Source organism: Nomascus leucogenys, chromosome 9 (assembly GCF_006542625.1).
Source record: "Nomascus leucogenys isolate Asia chromosome 9, Asia_NLE_v1, whole genome shotgun sequence".
Taxonomy (NCBI): Eukaryota; Metazoa; Chordata; class Mammalia; order Primates; family Hylobatidae; genus Nomascus; species Nomascus leucogenys.
Window position 1 is genome coordinate 87,959,259 of NC_044389.1, and position 22,382 is coordinate 87,981,640.

The 22,382-nt window shown below is 37.4% G+C and overlaps 1 protein-coding gene across 1 annotated transcript in view; it reads left to right on the forward strand.

Moving 5' to 3' along the window:
* ARHGEF38 (Rho guanine nucleotide exchange factor 38) overlaps nt 1-22,382 on the forward strand; it is a 137,372-nt gene that overhangs the window by 103,823 nt on the left and 11,167 nt on the right. Inside the window, exons 7-13 of the mRNA XM_030819182.1 lie at nt 1,781-1,914; nt 7,250-7,354; nt 8,780-8,899; nt 12,249-12,560; nt 19,332-19,475; nt 20,297-20,495; nt 20,632-20,891. Of these exons, the coding sequence (XP_030675042.1) occupies nt 1,781-1,914; nt 7,250-7,354; nt 8,780-8,899; nt 12,249-12,560; nt 19,332-19,475; nt 20,297-20,495; nt 20,632-20,891 (1,274 nt within the window). The remainder of the gene's footprint in view (nt 1-1,780; nt 1,915-7,249; nt 7,355-8,779; nt 8,900-12,248; nt 12,561-19,331; nt 19,476-20,296; nt 20,496-20,631; nt 20,892-22,382) is intronic.

Consider the following 22,382-nt stretch of genomic DNA (forward strand, 5'->3'; position numbering starts at 1 on the left):
AAGTAGGCTTATCAACGGGTTAATCTCAAAAACACAATCCAGAGGGGTTTTTTTTTAAAGTAAATTTGCAAGTGGTAGAAGAATATGTGCAATATGATACTATTTTATAAAGTTTTAAAACATTCAAAATGTATTTTGTAATTCCAAACATCCACAGTAAAAGCATAAAAATAGATACAGATATTATAAGCCCCATTATTTAGGATAACAATTCCCTTTTGGGATCATACATGGAGGTCAGGGTGCCTCAACTGTTAGGTGAGTTGTTTTAAAAATAAGAAGACTGGAAACAAAGCAAAATGTTAAGACTGGACAAGGATTTGGATAATGGCTGTTACATTATTCTTTATATTTTTCTGTTTGCTTAAACTATTTCAAAGTTTTGAAGAGTAGAATTCTTCCCTTCCCACCATGATTCCAGTTTGCATAGCTATCATTTTATTGTTTTCCTCAGACGTACTATATCTTCTTTTCTCTTTTCTTCTTTCTCTCTCTCTTCCTCTCCCTCTCTCCCTTTTCCTTCTTTCCATACTTCTTGCAACATATATGGTACTACAGTTTGCTTTTTTAAAAACTTAATCGTATATCATGACCATTCTTTCAATTGATATTGCCTTCTTTTTAATGTTTCCATAGCACTTGATTTATGAGTATATCATTATTTATTAAACTATTTCTCTAAGGTTAAACATTTAGATGTTCCTAATACCTTGCTGTTAGAAAAAAATGCTCTAGCAAATAAAACTTTGTATACTTGATTATGGAAAGCAGATTTCTCTGCATGAACTTCCTGGTAATAGACTATGAATATTTTCCTTTTTGTTAGTTTCTGCCAAATTGTTTTCTACAAAAATGTGTTGGTTTAATCCTCATCAGCAGTCTGTGATTGTCCATCTCCCTACACCTTTACCAACACTGAATGTTAGAGGCGTTTAATGTTTTCAACATTATGAAAGGTGAAAATGATTGCAAAGATAAGTAAGTGAAGCTCAGAGAGGTTATTCAGCTTGCCCCAAATCTCTCAGCCAGTGAAGAGCTGCTCTAGGATCTGAGGTCTCCTTACATTGGGTACAGTTGTCTTTTCTTTTCTTTTCTTTCTTTTTTTTTTTTTTTTTTTTTTTTTTTTTTTTTTTTTTTTTGAGACAGAGTCTTGCTCTGTCATCCATGCTGGAATGCAGTGGCATGATCTTGGCTCACTGCAACCTCTGCCTCCCAGGTTCAAGAGATTGTCCTGCCTCAGCCTCCCAAGTACCTGGGACTACAGGCGCGCACCACCATGCCAGGTTAATTTTTGTATTTTTAGTAGAGACGAGGTTTCACCATGTTAGCCAGGCTGATCTCAAACTTGTGACCTCATGATCCACCCACCTTGGCCTCCGAAAGTGCTGGGATTACAGGCGTGAGCCACCATGCCCGACTGAGTTGTCTTTTCATTAGTTAGATCTTGATTCCCCATTCCAGAGGCCTCAGACAATAAATGTATTATCTGAGACGAGAGGGAGAACTTTTTTCTAGTATCAGGGATTTCTTTAATATTGTAGATAAATCAAACTTGAGCCTTGAGGGGCTTTTGTCCTTGTTTCTGGAGGTCAGTGGGGTGGGTGCCTGACTGGGACGTGGGTGGGCAGTGGGGCTGGAGCATATAGCCTCTGCAGCAGAGGCTCAAAAATCATATACATCTTTATCTCGAATATAAATACTCATCTTGAAAACTTTGGGTGAAGTGCACACTTTCTGTGCTGCATGTGTTCAGCTATGTTATTACATTCTTCCTTTTCAGTTCTAAAATACAAGAAGAATGACGAGGATGAATCACTTAAAGACAAATTGTCTAAACTAAATATTCATTCAATTAGCAAGAAATCAAAAAGAGTGACAAATCATCTGAAGATTCTGACCAGAGGAGAATCACAGGTAATTTTTCTTCTTGGACCACCCACCTTTTCCCAGGGAACATGAATGCTGATATTTTTGTGAGGTTTTGTTTTGTGAGTACTGAGAATCAAGGTAATTTCCCTATGCTGTTCTCTTGTCTCCCTCTCTCTCTCTGTGTGTCTAGAAAATAGGGGTGGGAGTGGGAATAGGATTGACACTGTCTTAGCTGTGGTGCTTCTACTCAAGAAACAGACAAAAGAAAGACATGGACATGGGACATAAGGTTGCCCCAGGAGTCCTGACGCTCATCATCAACTAGCACATATTCTCCCTCAAGGCAATGCCCTTCTTCCATCCTGTTTTACTTCTGCTCTTAAAAGATGTACTTTTCTTTAGGGTTCCCTTGATATTCATTTTATCTTTATTTCATCTATATAAACAAAGTGTTTAGAGGCATAACTTAGTGCAATTTTTTTTTCTACTCCTTATCCCCTTCCTCTTTCCTCACTCCCCAGATGCACATTATATTAGTGAGTAACAGTCCTGTGTCAGCTGTTTAGCCTAGCTTGAGCCACTTTCATCCCAATCCCTAATAAATAATAGATGGATTAGCAAAGACTCTTAAACTTTAATGTGCATTAAGAATTATCTAAAAAGCTTGCTGAAAGACAGATTCTAGGGTTCCACCTGCCTCAAGAGTGCAATCTAGAAGTCTGTATTTTTGCAAACACTCTAGGTATTTTGAAGCCAATGATTTTAAAGTAAGTTATCAACAGAACACACTTGCAATTCTTTGAGAATCACAAGATAGAAAGTTCATGGTCCTGAGATAGTAATACAGTGGGCTTCTAACCAAAATTAGAGAAGACAGTTCTTAGTATACTATGTAGTCCTTATTTTTTCCTTCTCATTTGCCTGTTTTTATCACTCATGTATTAATATCTCTAAGATTTTTAGTTTGAACAAGAGGCAACTGTATGGTGGTTCATGTTGGTTTCAGATGGCTTTGGTAGCTTCTGTGGTCTTTTCTCCTTCCATTAAGTCTTTGCAGCTTTCCAACCACTTAGGTAAAAGCAGCCCCTTCATCCTCTGGAAAGGGCTAAGATACTGACTCTGTATTTCAATCTTGACACTATTCATATTTGCAGGAGTCAGCACAGGGAAGAAATTAAGAACAACATCTTTGAAGTTATCCAAGCCTGGGTTTGAACCCTACCTCTTCCACTTAGTAAATATTTGTTTGGGGGCACATAACAAATTCAATGTAATCATCTGTAAATTCGGATTTTCCTAGTACTTAACAAATGGGATGGTTGTGAGGATTAAATGAGATGATGCATACATCAAGAAAACACCTAACATAGTGTGTAAGCACTCAAAATACTTTGGCTGTCATTATTATCATAAATTTAATCATTATTATCTTATATCATCACCTTGTATGGTTATTTACCTTTGAATGTGCAGACTTTTCTTCCTATGTGATGTAAAGTCCTTCGTACATGGTGTATGAATCGTATTTTTTACTTTCTGTATTTTATAATGTTTTGACATTTTAAAATACCTTTCTGGCTGAGCAGACTGCCCTTCTAGGGCTAGCCAATTCTTAGGGATAGCAAATGGCTGGAACACAACTTTCATATGCAAACCAATCAATCTTGATTGGTTTGATCAATCAAGTTCTAACCACATCCTTATCTAATTCTTACACACCAAGCCAATATCTTCCCTGCCCTAAATATTTCAGGGCCCAGTACTGGCAACTAGAGATTACCCCTATATCCCAAAGCCCATTGGAGTTATTTAAAATAGCCAGTCCTAAACTCTTTACTCTGCCCCTGCCTCACCTTTCCCGAGGAAATCCCAACAGAGGTTCTGGTCTAAACTTTCTCTTTACTCCTATCTTCTGCCACTGCACCAAAACCTGGTGCTTTGCCTCTAGCCCTGTGTGGCATGTGGTGACTCCTCTCTCTGGGACCTGTGAGTATAATACACTTCTTCCTTCTTGTTCTTGTTTCTTCTTGTGACTGTACCGAATTTACCAACATGTACATTCTTAGAACACAAGGCTTGAATTATTTTTGTATTTACTCCTTAATATCCTTCTAGGGGCTAACTGGGTCCATTGCATGTTAAGAGGTTCCTCTTCTCAGTGTGGAACTATAATGTAAGAAGTTTGGGACATTTATGGGATATACTTACATATCCAAGAAAGGACAATGAAGACACTTCAACTAAAGACAACCATATTAAAATCAAATTGGAAATTTATTTAAGAAGAGATTGTAGCCATAATAGAGATAGGCATGTGTAAATATAGGGCAAACAATTCTCCCCCAGTCTTTGGGATTTTGCTTCTGACTCAAGACAATTCTATTAAGGAATAATAGGCAGCCTCTAATTCTGGGCAGGCTTTTGAATAAGCTGTTATATTCCTTAAGATATTTATCATCAACTTCTTATATTTCTCAATTGTGAACTAAAAGTGAATTGTAGTTAAAGTAGCCTGAAGGGATATTAATTAGATTTTTCCCCTTAATCTTTTGAGAGGATGTCCCGTCAGCAATGAAGCATTTTACTGTTAATCAGAAAATCAGCTGCATAGGCTGGACGGGAAAAGAGATAAATCTCAAATCAATCAATTTTGCACTTGTCAGCAGCTCAGGTGAAATATTGGTAGAGTTAGGGTATAAAGCTATTATTACCGAAGAGGAAGATTCTATTCAATTCATCATACATATATTGAACTCTCTTGTACCCAGCACCATGTTAGAGATTGGGAATACAAAGATGAACAGGCGTAGGTTCTGAATTCAGATTGCTTGCGGTTGAATCCTGATCCTACTATACCATGGGTAAGTTTCTTTAACTTCCCGTATTAACTAGGGTAAAGACCACCTATCTGTCACAGAGAGATTCCAAAGGCATAGTAGGCTAAGTCAAGTAGTTGTTTATTTCTCTCTCTCTCTCTTTTTAAAATTTTTTTAGAGACAGAGTCTTGCTCTGTTGCCCAAGCTGGACTAGAGTGCAGTGCCATTATCATAGCTCACTGCAGCCTCAAACTCCTGGGCTCTAGCAATCCTTTCACCTCAGCCTCTCAAGTAGCTCAGACTACAAGCATGTGCCACTGCTCCTGGCAGCTCTCTCTCTTTTAAGAGTCCTGAGATGTGAATCCAGATGAGCTCTGCTTCATAAGATCCTTCAGGAACCCAGCTCCCTTAGTGATTTTTCTAAACATACTGTTTTCATCTGCCTGGTTGAAGCTGTATTCCTGCCATGTCTTCTTTCAAGTCCCAGAGAAATGTTATAAGGCCAAGACTCAGACATGAAAAACAAGGCTTCATCCACATCCTATTTGCACAAACCTGGTTACCAGGGCAGAGCCAGCTGCAAGGGAGTCTGGGAAATGTAGTCTCTAGCAGGGCAGCAAAGTGTCCAACTTGAAATAGAGGTGTGGATTCTATCAATAAAGGGACAGTAGGAGGAATGTTAACAATCTCTGCCATACCTCCTGAAGCTTCTGTTTCTTTATCTCTAAAATGGGAGTAATCATAATTCCATTATATATGTGTAAGGATTACAATGAGAAAATGGGAGAAAGGTTTTGGCAGTGTCTGGAACATAGTGTTTAACAAATGTTCGCTATTATTTTCATTAAAACAACAATAGTTAATCTGAAACAACCAAAATCCATCGGCGGAGAGAATCACTTAAATCATTAATCAGGGTTATGAGAGCACATAGGAGAGAGCAATTAATTTTCTACAGTGGGAAGAATAGGAGAAAAGGGAGGATTTATAGAATGGGTGACGTTTGAACTAGTCCTTAAAAATAAACAGGATTTTGCAAGGCAGGAAACGAACAGCAGTATATTCCAGCAAAAGAAAACAGCATGGAAAAGGCTTGCTTATAGGAAAGTAGAATTGGGCAATATTTCTCACAGTGTGATTCTTGAACCTTCTACTTTGGAATCATCTGGGTCCTAGCCAGATGATACACAAAATAAAATATCTGGTGATGGCTCCTTGGAAACTGCATTTTAAAAAAATCTGCCCCAGCATATTGTTATACACACTAGACTGAGTTGGAGCATAGCAACCTTAAGGCAGAGAATGTTGGATTTTGTGGGGATTCCAAAGAACTCTGCTGCCTATTTAATCAAAAGCTTTGTAGATAAACAATATTAAGAAGTTTAAAAATAAAATAAAATGTCACCATTTTTGATCCATTGAGTTCTAACATCAACCATCTTAAATTTAAAAACATATGAACCAAGCACTGCTATGGTTATCACCCAGTGCCAAACTTAATAATACATACCCTATTCCATGAAGCATTTGCACGTTCACACAGATTTTGCCGGGATGAGGCTGGTTCAGATCTTGTTTTGTAGCCACTTTGATTGCCAAGAAATACTGCTTGCTATTAATTGCAGTAATAAATATGTACTCCTAGAAATTGCCACAGCATAAAAAGCGTATCTTTCTGAATTCTAATGGATGTACATGTAAGATGACAAAAAAAAACTGAATACATGTGACACTATCTTAAGTCTGCTGAGTTATCTTAACAGAAGGACTATTTTTGCTAAGATTATATATTATCCTTCAAGTTTGAGTTGATAAAGAATTTTCACTTTTTTTTTTTTTTGAGACAGAGTCTTGCTCTTTTGCCCAGGTTGGAGTGCAGTGGCATGATCTCGGCTCACTGCACCCTCCGCCTTCTGGGTTCAAGTGATTCTCCTGCCTCAGCCTCCCGAGTACCTGGGACTACAGGCGCACACCACCAGGCCTGGCTACTTTATGTATTTTTAGTAGATACGGGGTTTCATCATATTGGCCAGGCTGGACTCGAACTCCTGACCTCATGATCCACCTGCCTTGGCCTCCCAAAGTGCTGAGATTACAGGCCACATTTATTTAACCATGAATCTAAGAATATTTTCTAAATAAGCACTGTTAAATAAATTGGAAAGAATCATACGAACAAAACAATAAGTTCTAGTCAATAGATCAAATGTGGCTATTTTATAAACCCCAAAATGTAATATGGTTTGAGTACATACATAATATATGCCATTAAAAACTACACAGAAAGTTCTACAATACCAAATATACTGTGACATGGGTGAAGCTATGTGGAAATTAACAACAGCAATTTGAGTTACAGGACTTGGCTTTACTACACTAACTGAGCATCGGTTGTGCTATATACCAACAGAGAAAGTATGTGTTAAGACAGACAGCATGTCATCAAATGTTTTCGTATCATCAAAGAATTTTCTTTTGTAATGTGCTGGACCAATATGGTCTGTGCTATTTTTAAAAATATCTGTTTCATTTGAGTTATGAAAATAATTTCATATATATTTTAGGTTAAAGACAATACCTTTAACAGAGAAGAAAAGCTGTTTAGAGCTTTAGAAAAGACTGTGAGGCTTTGTGTGAAGAACATTTCACTCTGTCTTCAACACATACAGGTAGGTGAGACACAACTGTTTTCAGTGTTCTACAGGAACATCTGATACAAAGCATTGATGTCCATGGTTATTTTGAAGAGTAAATGTGACTGTTCCTTCCTTTATATTATGACACCGGATCAAAATTGGAAGGCTGCAAACTGCTGGTAAAGGAAGCCAATATATAGAGGCGTTTTGCTGTTTGACCTCTTACTTGCTCCACTCTCTCCCCAGTACAAATAGTCATATTGTGGGACTTTTTTGCTCAGATGATTGCTTCATGGACTATCAGCATGCTTCCTTTGTAACAGAGATGAGTTCATTAACACAAAATTGCAAGAGACAGAAAATTTGTTTGTACTAATACACCTCTTTCTAGCACCTAAAATAAGTATAAAAATCAATATAAAGGAAAATAAATTGAACTACAAAATCCTATTAACTACAACATGGAGATGCTACCATGAGATTATGTTAGAAAACAGAAATGCTCCCAGAAATTTCCAGTCCCATGAGAGGTTGTCCTGACCCTTTGAGAATCACTGATTTCAACCAACTAATTGGAGTACAGTATGATTATGCTCAGTAGAAAAACCAGTCAGAGGTTTCTTCTAACGGATCTCATAAAGAGGAAACAGTGTCCTTCATGCCACCTTGACAATGGCTATGACCATGAGACATAGAAAGTTAGTAGTGTGACATGTAAATCAGTTATTAAATGGTCCCCTTCTATATTCCAGAAGTTTTTCTCTTGGATATCTTAGATATCTGTTTCTGGAAGCAGATGTTTGCACTCTTAGATAAAATATCAGATTGATTTGGAGACAAGTTTCCATGTACATGTACCATTCTGTTCTTATTATCTGATACAAAGCCTACTTTACAATCCGGTTTGCTATTTTCTTCCTAAAATGCTGCCTTCTGTGAAAAGAAAACCAAAAACAGTTATAACAGCCAAAGAGTAGTGGGAACCCTGTCCTTTACGTATCTTTCAAGGAGTAAATGTCTCTTGGGAACATCTACCGGAAAGTCTTCTATTTCCACTAATAGATTCAACAAAAAATGTAAGCATCTTCTCTTAAAGAGAGCATTAAATTTTCTAAAGAAAACTGATGAATTTAAATCAAAGATCAGTGATTTTTAAAATAAGGAATTTGTAAGAATTGCAAGCTAAAGAATAGCTAATGAGGGAATTTAAGATGGACTGTTTAATCAAAGAGGGTCGTATACAGAGTACTACGAGAAAGAGACATAAGGAAAATGTAAGGAAATATGTTCTTAGAAACAACCTGATTGTACAGAGGATTTATAAAATGTTTGTTCTTCCTTTTTAAGTAATCTCTCAGTGATAATTAAGGGTTATGCTGATGAAGTCCACATTTGGGATATGTTAATTATACTGACCTCAAAACTTGCCTTTTTTGTAACTTTGTTCTTGGGTTTCAGGATGCCATGCCCCTGGCTCTGCAGGGTGTAATGGACCTTCAGGAGATTTCATACAACAAAGACGATGAGATGGGCTATTCTGAGACCCTAAGTAATGCCTTAAATTCGTGTCATGACTTTGTAAGTTATTTATATTCACAGATAAATGCAAATTAAATAGTGAGGTTGAAAGGAAAGCTGCTTTTCGTTTTTTTTTTTTTTCTCGAGTCAGAAATAAAACATGCACTAAAGCAAATATAAATGTCAAAATTAGTAGATTTAAGCAGGGGATTTTTAAAATCATTTAATATTTTTAAAGTGGATTAGTGAGTATTTTACTAAGATGGAAATTTAAGAGGACCACAGATTGTGTTTCTAGGGGTAGCCAGTGTCAGTGCAGCTTTTAAAATTAATATTTAGTTTGTGTCTGCATGTGAAATATTAAGAATTTATTAAGTTAGAAAGCTTTTCTTTTCTTTTTCTTTGTTTTTTTTTCTGGGACAGGATCTGGCTCTGTTGCCCAGGCTGGAGTGCAGTGGAACAATCTCAGCTCACTGAAACCTCTGCCTCTTGGGCTTAAGCAATCCTCGCTCCTCAGCCTCTCAAGTAGCTGGAACTATAGGGGCACACCACCATACCTAGAAGATTTTTTGCACTTTTTGTAGAGGCAGGGTTTCACCATGTTGCCCAGGCTGGTCGCAAACTCCTGGGGTCAAGTGAGCTATGCTTTTCTTAAACAAGTCTCTGGAAATGCCTTGAGTCCTTACAGAAAGAGCAAGGTTACTCACTGAGGATATGACACTTATTAACACACTATACACTGGAAGGCAAAGCCTTCCTATTGAGAAAGACTTTTATTTAACAGTCATATGTTATTTATTTTGTTCCATGGTAAAACATTTATTTTGTAAGAGTTCTATAAAATATATCTTGGGAATCATAAAAACATGCTTGAGCCAATAACACATTTTAGTAGGAATTTACTCTGGGTAATATTAATTTTAATTTAGTGCCTTGTGTTTCTATAGGTATTATTATTTCATAGTAGTATTTCATATTATATAGAAGATAGACTGATCATCTTGAAAGTGGCATTTTCGTGTTGGCATTATAGGCATTTTGGGTAAGACAAATCTTCATGGAGTGGCCCTTTTGTTGGAGGATGTTTAGCATTTTTGGCCCACCAGGCTCAAAATCTCAGTAACATCCCCTCACATCAAGACGTTGTGAAAACCAGTGAAGAGCCTCACATAATTCCAAACCCTAGGAAGTCATACAGCCCCCAATCTAGTAGAAAAACCAGGCAGGAGCATTTTGCTTTTCTGGCACTGGGGAATGGAAAGTCAGGCTTACATCTGAGCTAATATGATAGAGAAACAGGTCAATGACAGATGAATGGATGGATGGATGGATACAGACAGATGATGGTGATGATGAGATAGATAGATAGATAGATAGATAGATAGATAGATAGATAGATAGATGTTTTTACAGTATATGTTTAATGGAAAAGGTGTGGCTAGTTCTTTATGTATTTTCTGCATTTAATTATAGAGAGCATGCATTCTAGAAAAGTCTTTAAAGATATGCTCTTTAGCTTAGTTCCAATACATTAAGTTAATATATATTTATTGAGTTATCACCTGAAAGTGTGGTACGTAGCTTCTCCCTCAGCAAGCATGCTCCAGACTTTGATAGAAAGAAGACAGAAGTGTCCTGCATACCTTGCATAAAACCACAAGATGATTAATTAGGCTAAGTTAAAAAAATTGTGAGAAGGCTCAATATAAAAGTAACTTTTGTGGATAACATATATAGAACTCTTTTTAAAAATCAAATATTAAGAACTCAAAATCTATCTAAAGGTAGAGCAGTTATTCTTATCTAACCATGAGTGATACATATCTACACTTTTTTAGGACAAAATATTAAAGTCTAATTCTTATTTGTTCTAACAACAATTCCTATGTAAAGGTGAATCATTTTGTGTCTATGAGTCACTGGATATATATATGTATATATATATATATATATATATATATATATATATTACTGTGATTAGATTACCTGTAGAATCCAGTCATGTCACAAACATAGTAATTTATCCCAGATACAGTAAATAGATTCTTTGTTTATCAAGGGACTCATTAAACAGTCTGTAGGTGTATATTGATTATCTCATAAGCTAGACATCAAATTTAATTTGTGTTGGCTATTGCTGGTGCCAATAAGAGATTGGTTTCCTTCTCCTCTAGATTTCCCATGAGTTCAGACCAACTTACCAGGGGCCATTTAAGTTAATTTATACAAGCTGCTGCTCAGATACGGATTCCCTAGGATAGCTTTTGGGTTACAAAAGAGAAACCTACTTCCAAATTATCATAAAATATCATATAAGCATATATGATAAAGGGTAAAGTAGGGCAATCAGCAAATTTAAAACAGAAGAGAAATAGAAGAAATTAAATCTAGGATGATCAGGTTATGTCATGAAGTTGGGCAGTTCTGTGAAGCTCATTTTCAATGATTCAGGCCAAAAAGTGTAAACCATTTAAGACACAGAAACAGCATCAGCTTAATCCTTTAATGTATTTAAAACAGAACGTGTAGGCCAAGGTGAGAGGATTGCTTGAGCCTAAGTGTTCAAGACCATCTTGGGCAATAGAGTGAGACCGTATCTCTACCAAAAATTTAAAAAATTAACCAAGCATGGTGACACATTCCTGTAGTCCTAGCTATTCGGGAGGCTGAGGTGGGAGGATGGCTTGAGCAGAGGCTGCAGTGAGCTGACAAAGTGCCACTGCACTCCAGCCTGGGCGACAGAGTGAGACCCTGTCTCAAAATTAATTAATTAAAAATAAAACAAGTTACAAATCTGTGGTCATTTCTGTGTCAAGATTAAAATACCTTTATTAAGGGGTTACTATCTGTATAGGGGATATAATTCCACTATCAAACATAAGCCTCCAGGGTAGCCAGGGATTTGGGGCTGATATGGGAAGAATAGGGTACAGTCTCCTGTGGGATGAACTATATTCCTTTTGCTGCCAGCAAAAGGTGGGAGCGATATGGTGAATCTTTTACACAGTCTTGGTAGTCAAAGGCTAGAGATTCCCCCCTACCCTCAAGTGCTGGCTCTGGGATGAGAAAGGAGGGGAATGAAAAAGTGTTGAAGGAGATGACAATGACAAAATCAAAGACTGTAGAGAAAAAGGTGGAGTTATATTTTGGGTGAGCAGGCTGTAACTTTTGTATTCCTCTTCCTGCTCACTTTTTAGGTTCAATGTTACAACCTAGAGCTCCTGTTTTAAGTCTTTGAATAGGTTTAGCCAGACACAAAAATGATCAGATCCTCTTTTAATCTGGGTAGGTGCTTTCCTGTTTTCTTTTGTGCTTCTCGTGGGGGAAAAGGTAAGCCTATGGATAGCAGCACTGGACAAGGTATGGGCTGATCCTCTCTCTCAAATGGGCTCATTTCTTCTTTTGGCAGGCGTCTCACTTACAGAGACTCATCCTGACCCCCTTGTCAGCCCTGCTGTCCTTATTCCCAGGGCCTCACAAGCTCATCCAGAAACGCTATGACAAACTGCTGGATTGCAACAGCTACCTGCAGCGATCAGCAGGAGAGGAGTCAGACTTGGCCAAAAAGGAGTATGAGGCCCTCAATGCCCAGCTTGTGGAGGAGCTCCAGGCATTCAACCAGGCTGCTCGGAAGATTCTGTTGAACTGTCTGTGCAGCTTCATTACCCTCCTTAAGGACCTGATGCTCATGGCACAGCAGGCTTACTCCACACTTGTGCCGGTAAGCACAGCACCAACACCCAGCTAGCTACCTTGGCCTACTGGATCTGCTAGAAACCACACCCATACGAAAGCCCTGTTCAGAGTGTGCACATGTGTGCCGTGTGGTGTGTGTGTATTTATTTTAACTAAAACCAGTCAGATAGTCTCCTGCTCCTTATCTGTCTTATCCATGGGAAACTCAAACAGGGTTTCCTAGTTCAGGTTTACTGCGGCTTACACATTTGTAATTCTTTTTTGGAGATTCCTTTTCAAATACCAAACACCTTTCAGCCTTGCTCCACCTGCCTGATGAAACATTGAAGCTTATCAACAATTTATATTTTGTATTTTTTTCTGATCAATAGTTCTTAGATGTTAACTGTGACTAAGATGTGGCTCTAAAAAGAAGACCATCTCGGCATAATGAAAGACACAGGGTAACGTTCAAACCATGCTTTGTTTTGATTTCATTCTTCCGCAAGAAAGAGAAGCCTGGTTTTGTGTGTGTGTGTGTGTGTGTGTGTGTGTGTGTGTGTGTGTAGCTTCGCCTCCCATTAGGATATAATTTTATAATTATTTTCCTGATGAGGAAGAAAGATATTTACAACTTATATCAACTTTTTAAAAATCAGCTTGGTTTCTTGGCCCTACATTTCAAGTACACTAGTTCTCATGTGAATGAGATGGATAGCTATTAAATGGGTAACACCTGGAGCATAAATAATTGTCCCTACTTTATTTTCTATTATGCATTAATTAACTTTTAACTTATACTTTGAATTAAATTAAATTGAATAAACAAGGGCTATGTTTACAGGGTTCAAAAGCCAAAACTGTGTAAATGTATAATCAGTCTCACTCATACCTGTTCCTCTAGCATCCCATTCCCCACTCTCATCCCCATTTTTATTAGTTTATTTTTATGCATTTAGTGCTTTCTCATGCCAGTAACAATAAATGCAAATATATATTTTTATTTCTTAAAAGTAAAAAACAGCATATTATATATACCATTCTGCACTTGTTCTTTAACAATGTATTCTGATAATGCATCTATAATAGTACATAGAGAGCTTCCTCATTCTTTTTTTTTTGGGGGGGTGGGGGATGGAGTTTCACTTTTGTTACCCAGGCTGGAGTGCAAAGGCCCAGTCTCTGCTCACTGCAACCTCCACCTCCCGGGTTCAAGCAATTCTTCTGCTTCAGCCTCCTAAGTAGCTGGGATTACAGGCATGTGCCACCACGCCCAGCTAATTTTTGTGTTTTTAGTAGAGACGGGGTTTCTCCATTTTGGTCAGGCTGGTCTCGAACTTCTGACCTCAGGTGATCCAATCGCCTCGGCCTTCCAAAGTGCTGGGATTACAGGCATGAGACACTGCGCCCAGCCTGAGCTTCCTCATTCTTTTTACAGCTTTATAGTAACTTACTGCATGGCTGTATAATAATGTATAATCAGTCCCCTATTTTTAAAATAACTTTATTGTGATATAATTTATATACCATACATTCCACTTATTTAAAGTATACAATTTAATTATTTTTAGTATATTCACAAGAGTTGTGCAACCATTGCCACAACCAATTTTAGAACATTGTCATAACCCCCTAAAGGAACCCTGTACCCATCCACATTTTTTCCCAACCTCCCCAGCTCTAGGCAACTATCAATTTACTTTCTGCCTGTACAGATTTGCCTATTCTGGACATTTTGTATAAATGAAATCATACAGTACATGGTTCTTTGTGACTGGCTTCTTCTATTTAGCATAACATTTCAAGGTTTATTCGTGCCTAGCATGTTTCATTATTTCATTCATTTTATCACCAAATAACATTCCATTGTATGGATATACCACACTTTACTTATTCATTCGTCAGTTGATGGGCATTTGGGTTATTTCCATTTTTTGGCTGTTATTAATAATGCTTCTGTAAACATTCAAGTTTTTAGTGGATATATGTTCTCATTTCTGTTGATTACTCTATATACCTAGGAGTAGAATTTCTGGATCATATGTTAACTCTATGTTTAACCTTTTGAAAAACTACCAGACTGTTTTCCAAAGTGGCTGCACTATTTTACCTTCTCAGCAGTATTGATTGAGAGCTTCAATTTCTCCACACCTCTTTATTATTATTATTATTATTATTATTATTATTATTATAGCTATCCTAATGGGTGTGAAGTGATATCTCATTGTGGTTTTTATTTGTATTTCCCTGATCAGCACTCTGTTTTAAAACTTATTAAATTGAAGTAATAACTTATATATATTAAACTGCACCAGTCTCAACTGCACATCTCAATCAATATTTGCATATATACATCTGTGTAACTACCACGCAGATCAAGATATAAGCCCTTTCCATAAAGATCACTCATGACCATTCCCAGGCGCCTAAAGGTAACCATTTTTCTAACCTGTATTACCATAGATTGTTTGACCTGTTTTGTACTTCATATAAATGGAGTCATACAATATATATTCTTTTGTGTATTAACCTGTTCCTATTGATGAGTATTTGATCTATTTCCAACGTTTTTCTATTGCAAATAATGCTGGGGTCATGATACGTGGGCAGATGTATCTGTAGGACAGATTTATAGAAATGATAGAAGTGGGATCTCTGTGTCAAAGGGTAAAGACATATGTAATTTTGCTAGATATTGCCAGATTCCCTACTTAACTATGTACTATTTTGGATTCCCACTTGTAACACGTAAGAAAGCTGGTTTCTCTGGATTTTTGCCAATCTAACAGGTTTCAAGTGTAATGTTAATTTGCATTTCTTTAAGTATTAGTGAGATTGAGACTCTTCACATGTGAGGGCTATTTATCTTCCTGTGAGTTAGTTGTTCATGTGTTTTACTCCTTTTTCTTTGGGTTCTTGGTATTTTTCTCCTTAATTTCTAGCAGTAATGTATGTGCTAGGGAGATGAGCCTTTTGTTGAGGTAAAAATTGAGACTACTTTTTCCAAGTTTACCTTCGTCTTTGACTTCACTTGTGATTTTTTTTCACGCTAATGTCTGTGTTTTTAAAAAATGAAGTCAAATTTATTAATTTCATTTTGTGACTTCTAGATTTTGAATCTTATAAAGGACTTCCATATTTTGAGGCTCCAAATAAATTCAGCAGTGTTTCCTCTAGTATATTTAGGGTTTCATATTTTTTTATTTAAATAATCAATCCATGTAGATTTTATCCCAGTTCATGTTGTAAAATATGGATTTAATTTTATCTTTTTCCAAATGACTTTCCAGTTGCTCCAACACTATTTATTAAAAATAATCTCTTGTTACTACTTTCTCAATGAAACACATTTAATTTGCAAATTATTTCGATAATTTCATTCTGAGGTCATGGTAGAAGGTGGGTTCATAAGTTCAGAACAAAGTTGAGCTTTGGCAGGAATTTACTAGTCAGAAAAGACATGTTATTTTAGGTATCTTTGATCCCCACTTTGAATCATGTGATTTTTAAAGGCATTTTCAGTTTCTATTTTAAATTATCTGAGTATCTTTCACATTGCAGTCCATAGCCGAACAAGAGCATAGAGATGCTTTGTTTTTGAGAAATTACTAGTGTCTTAAAGTAAAAGGCATTTTGGAGAAGTTATCCTCATTAAAATGATCTTATTCTTTATTTTATATGTACTATGTATATTTAAACTTTTTATTTTGTGATACTTAGAGATTCATATGCAGTGGTAAGAAGTAGTACGGAGATCCTGTACAACCCTCACACAGCTTACCCGGTGGTAACACATCTTGCATAACTATATGTATTTCTGAAAGGCAGAATTGAATAGTGATTAGAGAACACTAGAGTACGTTGTTTTAATACCTGCTCATTGCTGTACTACATTGTGTAAATTAATGTATCCTTCTGTTTAAATTTTCTCATATGAATTAAAATGAGAATAATAATGTATATAATGTTTAAATTTTTAATTATATAAAAAAGCCACAATTTACCATTATAAGAATTTTTAGGTATACATTTCAGTAGTGTTAAGTATACTTATATTGTTGTGTAATAGCTCTCGAAAACATTTTCATCTTGCAAAACTGAAACTATTCTCATTAAACAAGTCTCCATACTCCCCTCCCCCAAGTCCCTGGCAACCATCATTCTATTTTCTGTTTCTACAAATTTGACTACTTTAAATACTTCATGTAAATGGAATCATACAGTGTTTGTCTCTGTGACTGCCTTATTTTACTTAATATAATGTCCTCAAGCTTCATTCATGTTATAGCATGTGATAAGATTTCTTTCATTTTTAAATGTGAATATTTCATTATATATAAAAACCACATTTTGGGCTGGATGTGGTGGCTCATGCCTGTAATCCCAGCACTTTGGGAGGCTGAGGCAGGCAGATCACTTGAGGCCAAGAGTTCAAGACCAGCCTGGCCAACATGGCAAAACCTCATCTCTACTAAAAATACAAAAACTAGCCGGGTGTGGTGGCACATGCCTGTAATCCCAGCTACTCTGGAGGCTGAGGCTGGAGAATCACCTGAACCTGGGAGGCGGAGGTTGTGGTGAGCCGAGATTGCACTATTGCACTCCAGCCTGGGTAACAAGAGTGAAACTCCGTCTCAAAAAAAAAAAAAAAAAAAAACCTAAAACACATTTTGTTTATCTACTCATATGTCAGTGATCATTTGGGTTGTGTCTATCTCTTGGCTATTGTGAATAATGCTGCAATGACCATAGGTGTGCAAATATCTCTTCAAGATCCTGCTCTCAATTATTTTGGATATATACCCACAGTGGGATTGCTGAATCATACAGTAATTCTATTTTTTTGAAGAATTCAAAGCTCTATTTTTAATTTTCATTTTTATTAGAGTTATGCATACACATAAAGATTCAAGTACTTATTCAGGTTGATGACAAAAAAACATTTGTCCTTCGCTCCCTTTATTCCATTTCTCCTGCCTCAGTGGTAACGACTTTCCAACTCTTTTAGATGATTCTCTTGGTATTTACCTTCATATTTAAAAATAAGACTCTTGTGTTGTCATTTCATTATTAATACATTTTAGGTATAATACATTCCACAGTGAAAAATGAGGATTTAGCTCTCTCTTCTCTCTATACCCCCACATCTGCTATACTCAGACACACTCTTTCTATACCCCCTTCAATACAGTTATAGCATAGATTTGGTTGAGTTCACATTAAGTGTATAAAGTATGTGATTTGTGTATTAGTCATGATTCCAGTAGGAAAAACATAATGCATTCAAGTTAGGCATTTGGAGGAAACTTTAATAACTATTTACAAAAATGTGAGTATGGCACAGGAAAACCTTTAGAAATAGTGCCTTCCCCTGGGCAGGAATAGGGGTTTGGGGTACAACAACATCTAGGTTCAAAGAAATATGGGGAGGGAGCAGTCATAGCAATGTGTAGAGAGAGAGGTGTGTGGAGAGGGTGACTTGATAGGAGCTGTGTGTTTCTGTCAATACTACTGAAAGCAAAATTAGGAAATAAATATCCTGATCTCATTTTCTTCCCCCATTCTAATTTCCTACAGGTGCTCCTTATTGATGGATTGATTGAATCCATTTGGAAGCCAGAGAGCAAGAAAGCTGTTTTGTTGTTGTTGTTGTTGTTTTTGAGACAGGATCTCACTCTGTCACCCAGGCTGGAGTGTCATGGTGTGATCACAGAGCTCATTGCTGCCTCAACTTCCCAGGTCCAAGCAGTCCTCCTGCCTCAGCCTCCAGAGTAGCTGGGATTACAGGCACACACCACCTCACCCGGCTAATTTTATTTATTTATTATTATTATTATTTTGTAAATTTTAGTAGCAGGCCAGGTGCGGTGGCTTATGCCTGTGATTCCAGCACTTCGGGAAGCCGAGGCGGGCGGATCATGAGGTCAGGAGATGGACACCATCCTGGCCAACATGGTGAAACCCCGTCTCTACTAAAAATACAAAAAATAATTAGCCGGGCGTGGTGACGCGTGGCTATAATCCCAGCTACTCGGGAGGCTGAGGCAGGAGAATCACTTGAACCAGGGAGTCGGAGGTTGCAGTGAGCCAAAATCGTGCCTCTGCACTCCAGCCTGAAAAAAAAAATTTTTTTTAGTAGTGACTAGTTGCCCAGGCTGGTCTTGAACTCCAGGGCTCAAGTGATCTTCTGGCCTCAGCTTCCTGATTAGCTGAACTACAGGCATGTACTACCATGCCTGGCTAAGATTTAAAAATTTTTTAGACACAGGGTCTTGCTACATTGCCCAGGCTGATCTCAAATTCTTGGGCACAAGCAGTCCTCTTACCTCAGCCTCCCTATTGGCTGTGACTACAGGCATGAGCCACTATGCCAGACTTACCCAGTTTTTGAGGGGTAAGGATGTAAACTCCATTTCTTTGTAGGAAGCATTGTTGAAGAATTTGTTTTAAAACCAGCACAGGCTCTTAATCAGTGCTCTTTCTTTTAGCTGCTTTCCCTTGCCACCATCCTACCCCACCACAAGGGAGGTACCTACTGCCATGAGCTCCTGAGCTTTTCTTCCAAGACTTCATCGCTATTTTTTCTCTTCTGTTCTTTTATTTGGCTTGAAACTTAAAAAAAAAACCTATCATGTTTGTGGGGTTTCTAGAGACAATAAATTAGACCATATTTATCTAGAAGTTCTAAAGTTGCCCTAACTTTTCACAATGGAGCTATCATACAGCTCCTCAACTGTTCATCACAACTCAATACATTTAACACCTGATATGATTATCTAGGTGTCTGGAAACAATGCCATATTATTTCTACCTATAGGTGCCACTGTTGGTTTCAAGCATTTCTGAGATTCAGAATCAAGTACTAGAAGAGATCCAAAATTTGAATTGTGTGAAAGAAAACAGTGCCACATTTATTGAGAGGAAACTCAGTTTTGAAAAGAAGAAGCCTGTGCAGATTCTGGTGAGTTTGGCAGCATTTACGACAATGATAACTTTTACCTCTTTGCCTTGTCCAAGTCGTAGTATCATATTATTTTCCAGATCACTTATCTCATTCTAATATCCTATAATTTACGTATGTGTAGAATTTCTTGTACATTTCTATCCTATATACCATAAGCTCCATAAGATCATGGATTTTTTTTCTACTTTGTACATGATGTATCCCCAAAGTGCCTAAAATGACCAAAATGGTGCTTGTCACAAGGTAGAAGGCACTCAATAAATATTCATTGAATAAGATTTTATGAAGATAAATCATATAGTCCATCCCTTTCCTTTTCTACATAAGGCGTACCAGGCCCTAAAGATAAGTGGGTTTCTCAAAGTCTCTTAGGGCCCGAGCTGAGGGGGGAGTATAAGCCTCTTGATTCTTGTCTAATTTGCTGACGATATTTCCCAGATAAAGACATGCACATGTACAATTTACTTAATTGAATATTATTTATCAAGTGCTTAATATGCAAGGGGTTGTCTACAGAATGGCAAAGAGTTTAAAATGGCTGTGCAACATCCTGGAGGGATTAGAACCTCTGCCTTCTTATTCTTGTTTTTTCTTCTCTACAACACTGCCCTCCTGTGCTTACTAGAGACATTTTTCACTGAATAACTTAGCTGGGTACTTTACAATAATAGCCTGCTCTATGCCTGCACCTTGAAATAATCCTTTAAAAATATATGACTCCTACGTTTTAAAAATCTCCAGGGAAAAAATATTTACCAACTCCATGAGGATTTTATGATGTATCTGTCTAAATCAAAACTTCTCCTTATTTCTCCCAGCCAGAAATGCCACATCAAACTGACATTCATCGCTCCAAACTTCTATCCACATATAGTGCAGAGGAACTCTATCAAGCTAAGCGCAAGTGCAATGCTACACAAGAATATGACATCAATCTTCTGGAAGGAGAGTTGGTGGCTGTGATAGAACAGAAAGATCCACTGGGGAGTACAAGCAGATGGCTTGTGGACACAGGAAGTGAGTTTTTCCCCAGAACTACCACTCTTCTTTAAACTGAGATTTTCTGAGCGACCTCCATGTGCTTCTCTGAGCACATGTTTGGGAAGAGTATACCCATGAACTTGGTTCTTCTTTCTTTTTATTTCCTATCCAGATGTGAAAGGATATGTTTATTCCTCCTTCCTAAAACCCTACAATCCAGCAAAAATGCAGAAAGTGGATGCTGTGAACAGGTTCTGTGACGATGATTTTGAGAACATCAGCCTCTTCGTGTCTTCACGGCCAGCTAGTGACAGTGTCACAGGCACCTCAGAAAGCAGCATTGGTGATAGCAGCTCATCTCTTAGTGGCACATGTGGAAAGTTTGAAACAAATGGTACTGATGTTGACAGTTTTCAAGAAGTAGACGAACAGGTAAAAATTTGATGTAAAAATATGTGGTTGTTCAAATCATGAAAGAGTACCTCTCTACTGTACTCTATATTAGTGTAACACTTGGTGGAAAAGTACCAGCTTTGACATCAAGGAGACCTGGCTCTATTAGCACAGTGGATCTTTTTGTGAGGAGTTTAATTCCCTGAGCCTGTTTCCTTAAATGAAGCAAAGGATTAGAGATAAAGTGTGTATGTAAAGTAGCCAGCACAAAGTAGACACACAATAAATAGGAGCTATTACTATTACTACCCTGCTGTTACATACTTACAGCAAAGTGTCTTTTTATACTCCCCCATCAAAGAAAAGTAGTTCAATACTGAACAGATTGCTGCCGTCAATAGCATGTGGGAAATTGTCCATGATTCCTCTAAGAGCATAATCTTCATTGAGCTATCTAGTAATTGGCCAGTTTTAATCTCATGTATAATACCACACACTATATATGGAAACTTTTTCTTTCTTTCTTTTTTTTTTTTGAGATGGAGTCTCACTCTGTCACCCAGGCTGAAGTGCAGTGGCACGATCTCGGCTCACTGTAACCTCCGCCTCCCAGATTCAAGCAATTCTCCTGTGTCAGCCCCCCAAGTAGCTGGGACTACAGGCACACATCACCACGCCTGGCTAATTTTTGTATTTTTAGTAGAGTTTAGTAGGGTTTCACCATATTGGTCAGACTGGTCTATACTGAAACTTCTAAGAGCTATATTTCCCTCACTGCACTAATGCAAAGGCTACTGGTACAATCTTTTTGCAAAATGTTAAGTTAATTATAGTGCAGGGCTTGTTTTTGCTATATCAGAAAGTTTCAGTATACTTAATGGTTCATTCCCCAGTGGTGACCATCTAATTCCTTTATTTATTTACCTTGCTTTTTCTTTAGTGTTGTATTAATAATTTATTTAAATTTATTTTTATAGAGGTTATGTATATGTATATGTGTAGATGATAGATAGATAGATAGATAGATAGATAGATAGATAGATAGATGATAGATAGATAGAGAAGTTAAAATAGTAGAAAAGCATACATAACTTAAAAAGTAAGCTGGGCTTGGTGACTCATGCCTGTAATCCTAGCATTTTGTGAGGCTGAGGTGGGAGGATTGCTTGAGCTGAGTTTGAGGCCAGCCTGGGTAACATAGCAAGACCTCATCTCTACTAAAAATAAAAAAAATTAGCCAAGAGTGGTTGCCCACATCTGTAGTCCCAGCTACTGGGGAGGCTGGGGTGGGAGAATTGCACAAGCCGGGGTGGTTGAGGCTGCAGTGAGCCGTGATCATGCCACTGCACTCCAGCCTGGGCAACAGAGGGAGATCCTGTCCTTAAAAATAATAATAATAATAAAAGTAATGGTTTTTAGTCCCTTCTCCCCTTGTCCTGTGCTTCAGAGACAATGCTTGGGTATATCCTTTGTATATACTGTGCATATACAAACACATTTATACCAGTGGGAAACATATCATATATGGTA